Source organism: Salmo trutta, chromosome 21 (genome assembly GCF_901001165.1).
Source record: "Salmo trutta chromosome 21, fSalTru1.1, whole genome shotgun sequence".
In the NCBI taxonomy this organism is placed as follows: domain Eukaryota; kingdom Metazoa; phylum Chordata; class Actinopteri; order Salmoniformes; family Salmonidae; genus Salmo; species Salmo trutta.
Genome location: NC_042977.1, coordinates 51601886 through 51610762, shown reverse-complemented (window position 1 = coordinate 51610762; position 8877 = coordinate 51601886). Strand labels below are relative to the sequence as shown.

At 53.2% G+C, this 8877-nt stretch overlaps 1 protein-coding gene across 4 annotated transcripts in view; it reads right to left on the bottom strand.

The window, feature by feature from the left end:
* Positions 1-5247: 5247 nt before the first annotated feature.
* The window catches only part of LOC115157674 (collagen alpha-2(VI) chain), a 47286-nt gene continuing 43656 nt past the window's right edge, over positions 5248-8877 (bottom strand). For all 4 annotated transcript variants that reach the window (XM_029706115.1, XM_029706116.1, XM_029706117.1 and 1 more), the window contains 2 exons: positions 8409-8743; positions 5248-7242 (listed from right to left, as the gene is read on the bottom strand). In XM_029706115.1, coding sequence (XP_029561975.1) covers positions 6976-7242; positions 8409-8743 — 602 coding nt within the window. In that variant the 3' untranslated portion in view covers positions 5248-6975. The remainder of the gene's footprint in view (positions 7243-8408; positions 8744-8877) is intronic.

Sequence of the window (8877 nt, the reverse complement as noted above, 5' to 3'; positions counted from 1 at the left end):
AGCAGGGGGGGGGGGGGGTCAAAGCCAAGTGTTTCCATCCCCTTTAAACAGCAGGGGAGGGGGGGTCAAAGCCAAGTGTTTCCATCCCCTTTAAACAGCAGGGGGGGGGGGGTGGGGTCAAAGCCAAGTGTTTCCATCCCCTTTAAACAGCCGGGGGGGGGGGGTGGGTCAAAGCCAAGTGTTTCCATCCCCTTTAAACAGCAGGGGGGGGGGGGGTCAAAGCCAAGTGTTTCCATTCCCCTTTAAACAGCAGGGGGGGGGGGGGGGTCAAAGCCAAGTGTTTCCATCCCCTTTAAACAGCAGGGGGGGGGGGGGTCAAAGCCAAGTGTTTCCATCCCCTTTAAACAGCAGGGGGGGGGGGTCAAAGCCAAGTGTTTCCATCCCCTTTAAACAGCAGGGGGGGGGGGGTCAAAGCCAAGTGTTTCCATTCCCCTTTAAACAGCAGGGGGGGGGGGGGTCAAAGCCAAGTGTTTCCATCCCCTTTAAACAGCAGGGGGGGGGGGTCAAAGCCAAGTGTTTCCATTCCCCTTTAAACAGCCGGGGGGGGGGGGGTCAAAGCCAAGTGTTTCCATTCCCCTTTAAACAGCAGCAGGGGAGGGGGGGGGGGTCAAAGCCAAGTGTTTCCATCCCCTTTAAACAGCCGGGGGGGGGGGGGGGTCAAAGCCAAGAGTTTCCATCCCCTTTAAACAGCAGGGGGGGGGGGTCAAAGCCAAGAGTTTCCATCCCCTTTAAACAGCAGTTGGAGGGGGGTCAAAGCCAAGTGTTTCCATCCCCTTTAAACAGCAGGGGGGGGGGGTCAAAGCCAAGTGTTTCCATTCCCCTTTAAACAGCAGGGGGGGGGGGTCAAAGCCAAGGGTTTCCATCCCCTTTAAACAGCAGGGGGGGGGGGGGGGGGGGTCAAAGCCAAGTGTTTCCATCCCCTTTAAACAGCAGGGGGGGGGGGGTCAAAGCCAAGTGTTTCCATTCCCCTTTAAACAGCAGGGGGGGGGGGTCAAAGCCAAGTGTTTCCATCCCCTTTAAACAGCAGGGGGGGGGGGGGGGTCAAAGCCAAGTGTTTCCATTCCCTTTAAACAGCAGGGGGGGGGGGGTCAAAGCCAAGTGTTTCCATCCCCTTTAAACAGCGGGGGGGGGGTCAAAGCCAAGTGTTTCCATCCCCTTTAAACAGCCGGGGGGGGGGGGGTCAAAGCCAAGTGTTTCCATCCCCTTTAAACAGCAGGGGGGGGGGGTCAAAGCCAAGTGTTTCCATCCCCTTTAAACAGCAGGGGGGGGGGGGGGTCAAAGCCAAGTGTTTCCATCCCCTTTAAACAGCAGGGGGGGGAGGGGTCAAAGCCAAGTGTTTCCATTCCCCTTTAAACAGCAGGGGGGGGGTCAAAGCCAAGTGTTTCCATCCCCTTTAAACAGCAGGGGGGGGGGTCAAAGCCAAGTGTTTCCATCCCCTTTAAACAGCCGGGGGGGGGGGGGTCAAAGCCAAGTGTTTCCATCCCCTTTAAACAGCAGGGGGGGGGGTCAAAGCCAAGTGTTTCCATTCCCCTTTAAACAGCAGGGGGGGGGGGGGTCAAAGCCAAGTGTTTCCATCCCCTTTAAACAGCAGGGGGCGGGGTCAAAGCCAAGTGTTTCCATTCCCCTTTAAACAGCAGGGGGGGGGGTCAAAGCCAAGTGTTTCCATCCCCTTTAAACAGCATGGGGGGGGGGTCAAAGCCAAGTGTTTCCATCCCCCTTTAAACAGCAGGGGGGGGGGGGGGTCAAAGCCAAGTGTTTCCATCCCCTTTAAACAGCCGGGGGGGGGGGTCAAAGCCAAGTGTTTCCATCCCCTTTAAACAGCAGGGGGGGGGGTCAAAGCCAAGTGTTTCCATCCCCTTTAAACAGCAGGGGGGGGGGGGGCAAAGCCAAGTGTTTCCATTCCCCTTTAAACAGCAGGGGGGGGGGGTCAAAGCCAAGTGTTTCCATCCCCTTTAAACAGCAGGGGGGGGGGGGGGGTCAAAGCCAAGTGTTTCCATCCCCCTTTAAACAGCAGGGGGGGGGGGGGTCAAAGCCAAGTGTTTCCATTCCCCTTTAAACAGCAGGGGGGGGGGGGGTCAAAGCCAAGTGTTTCCATTCCCCTTTAAACAGCAGGGGGGGGGGGTCAAAGCCAAGTGTTTCCATCCCCTTTAAACAGCCGGGGGGGGTCAAAGCCAAGTGTTTCCATCCCCTTTAAACAGCAGGGGGGGGGGGGTCAAAGCCAAGTGTTTCCATCCCCTTTAAACAGCAGGGGGGGGGGGGGGGGTCAAAGCCAAGTATTTCCATTCCCCTTTAAACAGCAGGGGGGGGGGGGGGGGTCAAAGCCAAGTGTTTCCATCCCCTTTAAACAGCAGGGGGGGGGGGGGGGTCAAAGCCAAGTGTTTCCATCCCCCTTTAAACAGCAGGGGGGGGGGGGTCAAAGCCAAGTGTTTCCATTCCCCTTTAAACAGCAGGGGGGGGCGGGGTCAAAGCCAAGTGTTTCCATCCCCTTTAAACAGCAGGGGGGGGGGGTCAAAGCCAAGTGTTTCCATTCCCCTTTAAACAGCAGGGGGGGGGGGGGTCAAAGCCAAGTGTTTCCATCCCCTTTAAACAGCAGGGGAGGGGGGGTCAAAGCCAAGTGTTTCCATTCCCCTTTAAACAGCAGGGGGGGGGGGTCAAAGCCAAGTGTTTCCATTCCCTTTAAACAGCAGGGGGGGGGGGGGTCAAAGCCAAGTGTTTCCATTCCCTTTAAACAGCAGGGGTGGGGGTCAAAGCCAAGTGTTTCCATTCCCTTTAAACAGCAGGGGGGGGGGGGTCAAAGCCAAGTGTTTCTATCCCCTTTAAACAGCAGGGGGGGGGGGGGCAAAGCCAAGTGTTTCCATTCCCCTTTAAACAGCAGGGGGGGGGGGGGGACAAAGCCAAGTGTTTCCATTCCCCTTTAAACAGCAGGGGGGGGGGGGTCAAAGCCAAGTGTTTCCATCCCCTTTAAACAGCAGGGGGGGGGGTCAAAACCAAGTGTTTCCATTCCCCTTTAAACAGCAGGGGGGGGGGGGGGTCAAAGCCAAGTGTTTCCATTCCCCTTTAAACAGCAGGGGGGGGGGTCAAAGCCAAGTGTTTCCATTCCCCTTTAAACAGCAGGGGGGGGGGGGTCAAAGCCAAGTGTTTCCATCCCCTTTAAACAGCAGGGGGGGGGGTCAAAGCCAAGTGTTTCCATTCCCCTTTAAACAGCAGGGGGGGGGGGGGGGCAAAGCCAAGTGTTTCCATTCCCCTTTAAACAGCAGGGGGGGGGTCAAAGCCAAGTGTTTCCATCCCCTTTAAACAGCAGGGGGGGGGGGTCAAAGCCAAGTGTTTCCATATCCTTTAAACAGCAGGGGGGGGGGGTCAAAGCCAAGTGTTTCCATTCCCTTTAAACAGCAGGGGGGGGGGTCAAAGCCAAGTGTTTCCATCCCCTTTAAACAGCAGGGGGGGGGGGGGGGGTCAAAGCCAAGTGTTTCCATCCCCTTTAAACAGCAGGGGGGGGGGGGGTCAAAGCCAAGTGTTTCCATCCCCTTTAAACAGCAGGGGGGGTTCAAAGCCAAGTGTTTCCATTCCCCTTTAAACAGCAGGGGGGGGGGGTCAAAGCCAAGTGTTTCCATCCCCTTTAAACAGCAGGAGGGGGGGGGGTCAAAGCCAAGTGTTTCCATTCCCCTTTAAACAGCAGGGGGGGGGGGTCAAAGCCAAGTGTTTCCATCCCCTTTAAACAGCAGGGGGGGGGTCAAAGCCAAGTGTTTCCATTCCCCTTTTAAACAGCAGGGGGGGGGGGTCAAAGCCAAGTGTTTCCATTCCCCTTTAAACAGCAGGGGGGGGGGGGGTCAAAGCCAAGTGTTTCCATCCCCTTTAAACAGCAGGGGGGGGGGGGGTCAAAGCCAAGTGTTTCCATCCCCTTTAAACAGCAGGGGGGGGGGGGGGGTCAAAGCCAAGTGTTTCCATCCCCTTTAAACAGCAGGGGGGGGGGGGGGGTCAAAGCCAAGTGTTTCCATTCCCTTTAAACAGCAGGGGGGGGGGGGGTCAAAGCCAAGTTTTTCCATCCCCTTTAAACAGCAGGGGGGGGGGGGTCAAAGCCAAGTGTTTCCATCCCCTTTAAACAGCAGGGGGGGGGGGGGTCAAAGCCAAGTGTTTCCATTCCCCTTTAAACAGCAGGGGGGGGGGGGGGTCAAAGCCAAGTGTTTCCATCCCCTTTAAACAGCAGGGGGGGGGGGGGTCAAAGCCAAGTGTTTCCATCCCCTTTAAACAGAAGGGGGGGGGGGGGTCAAAGCCAAGTGTTTCCATCCCCTTTAAACAGCAGGGGGGGGGGGGTCAAAGCCGTGTTTCCATCCCCTTTAAACAGCAGGGGGGGGGGGGTCAAAGCCAAGTGTTTCCATCCCCTTTAAACAGCAGGGGGGGGGGTCAAAGCCAAGTGTTTCCATTCCCCTTTAAACAGCAGGGGGGGGGGGGTCAAAGCCAAGTGTTTCCATTCCCCTTGAAACAGCAGGGGGGGGGGGTCAAAGCCAAGTGTTTCCATTCCCCTTTAAACAGCAGGGGGGTCAAAGCAAGTGTTTCCATTCCCTTTAAACAGCAGGGGGGGGGTCAAAGCCAAGTGTTTCCATTCCCCTTTAAACAGCAGGGGGGGGGGGTCAAAGCCAAGTGTTTCCATCCCCTTTAAACAGCAGGGGGGGGGGGGGGGTCAAAGCCAAGTGTTTCCATCCCCTTTAAACAGCAGGGGGGGGGGGTCAAAGCCAAGTGTTTCCATCCCCTTTAAACAGCAGGGGGGGGGGGGGTCAAAGCCAAGTGTTTCCATTCCCCTTTAAACAGCAGGGGGGGGGGGGGGGGTCAAAGCCAAGTGTTTCCATTCCCTTTAAACAGCAGGGGGGGGGGGGTCAAAGCCAAGTGTTTCCATCCCCTTTAAACAGCAGGGGGGGTCAAAGCCAAGTGTTTCCATCCCCTTTAAACAGCAGGGGGGGGGGGGGTCAAAGCCAAGTGTTTCCATCCCCTTTAAACAGCGGGGGGGGGGGTCAAAGCCAAGTGTTTCCATCCGCTTTAAACAGCAGGGGGGGGGGGGGGAGGGGTCAAAGCCAAGTGTTTCCATTCCCCTTTAAACAGCAGGGGGGGGGGGGGTCAAAGCCAAGTGTTTCCATCCCCTTTAAACAGCAGGGGTGGTGGTGGGGGGACAGACAGGATACTGATGGGTCACATCTAGCAGGTCTTAAATACAGGTGCAATACAGATGTGGACAGACACACTCACACACAGGTCTGGTTTAACCACAGCTAGCTTTATTACACACTGTTCAGTTTACAACAAACGCATTTTCAGTGTGTGTGTGTGTGTGTGTGTGTGATTGGTAAAGGTGTGGATGTGTTTGGTAAAGGTGTGGATGTGTTTGGTAAAGGTGTGTTGGGTAAAGGTGTGTTGGGTAAAGGTGTGTTGGATAAAGGTGTGTTGGGTAAAGGTGTGTTGGGTAAAGGTGTGTTGGGTATAGGTGTGTTGGGTAAAGGTGTGTTGGGTATAGATGTGGGTGTGTTGGGTAAAGGTGTGTTGGGTAAAGGTGTGTTGGGTAAAGGTGTGTTGGGTATAGATGTGGGTGTGTTGGGTAAAGGTGTGTTGGGTAAAGGTGTGTTGGGTATAGATGTGGGTGTGTTGGGTAAAGGTGTGTTGGGTATAGATGTGGGTGTGTTGGGTAAAGGTGTGTTGGGTATAGGTGTGTTGGGTAAAGGTATAGGTGTGTTGGGTATAGGTGTGTTGGGTAAAGGTGTGTTGGGTAAAGGTGTGTTGGGTAAAGGTGTGTTGGGTATAGGTATGTTGGGTAAAGGTGTGTTGGGTAAAGGTGTGTTGGGTATAGGTGTGTTGGGTATAGGTGTGAATGTGTTGGGTAAAGGTGTGTTGGGTAAAGGTGTGTTGGATAAAGGTGTGTTGGGTAAAGGTTCGTTGGGTATAGGTGTGGGTGTGTTGGGTAAAGGTGTGTTGGGTAAAGGTGTGTTGGATAAAGGTGTGTTGGGTAAAGGTGTGTTGGGTATAAGTGTGTTGGGTAAAGGTGTGTTGGGTATAGGTATGTTGGGTAAAGGTGTGTTGGGTAAAGGTGTGTTGGGTAAAGGTGTGTTGGATAAAGGTGTGTTGGGTATAGGTGTGTTGGTATAGGTGTGGGTGTGTTGGGTAAAGGTGTGTTGGGTAAAGGTGTGTTGGGTAAAGGTGTGTTGGGTAAAGGTGTGTTGGATAAAGGTGTGTTGGGTATAGGTTCCTACTGATACACTTGTGTGTTTTATTTGGTTGAGAGTAGCTAGCTCAGCAGGAGGTCAGGACCGAGTTTGAAACCCTGAACAAATTGGTGTGTTTGTGTGTGTTTGTGTGTGTGTATGTGTGTGTGTGTGTGTATTTATGTGTGTGTGTGTGTCTGAATGAGTGTATGGTCCCCTGAACTGGAATAATAATGTATAAAGCGGCACATCTATTGAAATTAGAAAGTTTGAAAAACTGAACTGTTTAAAAATTAAGACTGTTTGATAAACAGAGTTGATTGTGCAACACGACACTGTGTATGTAACTCCTTCCACTAGAATAGCACCTTTAGTGTAAAATACAAACGTACTGATACAGACCTCACAGTGAGGGATCTCTTCTAGACACACAATACAATACAAAAAACAAGACTTACAATTACAACCTCTTTTACACTTCAGTATCAGTAACTCTCTGATGAGAGAGGCTTTGGTTGTTTGGGCTTAGCTAATTAAAGGTGAAATCTGTAATTTAACTAATTTAAAAGATACAAAAATCTAGAGTGCCTTGTGTCTCTTGGACGAGCTAGAAGTTGAGCTTCCAAGTTCTGCCACTTTTTTGCTTAAACCTTGCAAAGCACAGAGCACCTTCACATCTGAGAACACGTTGATTTGTTTGTTTATTCGTTACTAAAAAGATTCTTACGGACTGCACCTTTAACAGCTCGTTAGAATACAGCTCGTTAGCTCTAACGAGCTCGTTAGCTGATTAGCAGACCCAGCGGATGAAGCGTTCGAAGAAGGTGGGTTTCCCCAGCGTGGCGTAGTCCTCCCCTCTAAAGATGGCCGACGTGTCTCCCAGGGCAACCTTCCTCAGCACGTCCTGGTCCGTGTCGGTGCCCATGGCGATCACCGTGGGAACACCCTCAGCCCGCCGCATGGCCGACACGCCCTCCTCCAGGCTTTCGCTGGCAGTGATTCCGTCGGTAATGAAGACAAAAGACAGTTCAGCGTTACGACGCGCCAGGCGGCTGCCCTGTAGAACACACAGAGACAGTATAGTTATCAGGCGGCTGCCCTGTCGAACACAGAGACAGTATAGTTATCAGGCGGCTGCCCTGTAGAACACACAGAGACAGTATAGTTATCAGGCGGCTGCCCTGTCGAACACAGAGACAGTATAGTTATCAGGCGGCTGCCCTGTAGAACACAGAGAGACAGTATAGTTATCAGGCGGCTGCCCTGTAGAACACAGAGAGACAGTATAGTTATCAGGCGGCTGCCCTGTAGAACACAGAGAGACAGTATAGTTATCAGGCGGCTGCCCTGTAGAACACAGAGAGACAGTATAGTTATCAGGCGGCTGCCCTGTAGAACACAGAGAGACAGTATAGTTATCAGGCGGCTGCCCTGTAGAACACACAGAGACAGTATAGTTATCAGGCGGCTGCCCTGTCGAACACAGAGACAGTATAGTTATCAGGCGGCTGCCCTGTAGAACACAGAGAGACAGTATAGTTATCAGGCGGCTGCCCTGTAGAACACAGAGAGACAGTATAGTTATCAGGCGGCTGCCCTGTAGAACACAGAGAGACAGTATAGTTATCAGGCGGCTGCCCTGTAGAACACAGAGAGACAGTATAGTTATCAGGCGGCTGCCCTGTAGAACACAGAGAGACAGTATAGTTATCAGGCGGCTGCCCTGTAGAACACAGAGAGACAGTATAGTTATCAGGCGGCTGCCCTGTAGAACACAGAGAGACAGTATAGTTATCAGGCGGCTGCCCTGTAGAACACAGAGAGACAGTATAGTTATCAGGCGGCTGCCCTGTAGAACACAGAGACAGTATAGTTATCAGGCGGCTGCCCTGTAGAACACAGAGACAGTATAGTTATACAGCGTTACGACGCGCCAGGTGTACCTGTGACATCACCAGGTTGTTGACAGCGTGTGTGTGCGTAACGTGTACCTGTGACATCACCAGGTTGTTGACAGCGTGTGTGTAACGTGTACCTGTGACATCACCAGGTTGTTGACAGCGTGTGTGTGCGTAACGTGTACCTGTGACATCACCAGGTTGTTGACAGCGTGTGTGTGTGTAACGTGTACCTGTGACATCACCAGGTTGTTGACAGCGTGTGTGTGTAACGTGTACCTGTGACATCACCAGGTTGTTGACAGCGTGTGTGTGTAACGTGTACCTGTGACATCACCAGGTTGTTGACAGCGTGTATGATGGCGCTGCCCAGAGAAGAGGCGGAGTCCATGTAGCTCATCCCAGCCAGCGAATCAGCGATCACCGTCAGATTGTGCGTGAGCGAAAACTCAACCTTCTGTTCTGATTTGCTGCCGTACTGCAGCAGGGCGATGCGGGCGTTCCTGTCGTCTGATTGGCCGTTGGCCAGAGTGAGGCGGCGCGCCACGTTCTCAATGAACTCCTTGGCGCGGCGGTGGTTCTCCACTCCCATCCTCTCTGACCCGTCCAGCATGAACACAAGGTCCACAGGGCGCTGGACGCAGCTGGCCACCGCTGGCTCTGAAACACACACAGGCATACAGACATTGGAGCATCTCACACACACACACACACACACACACATTAACACACACACACACACATTAAAACACACACACACACACAGCTTGATAACATCATCTGTCTAGTCTGAG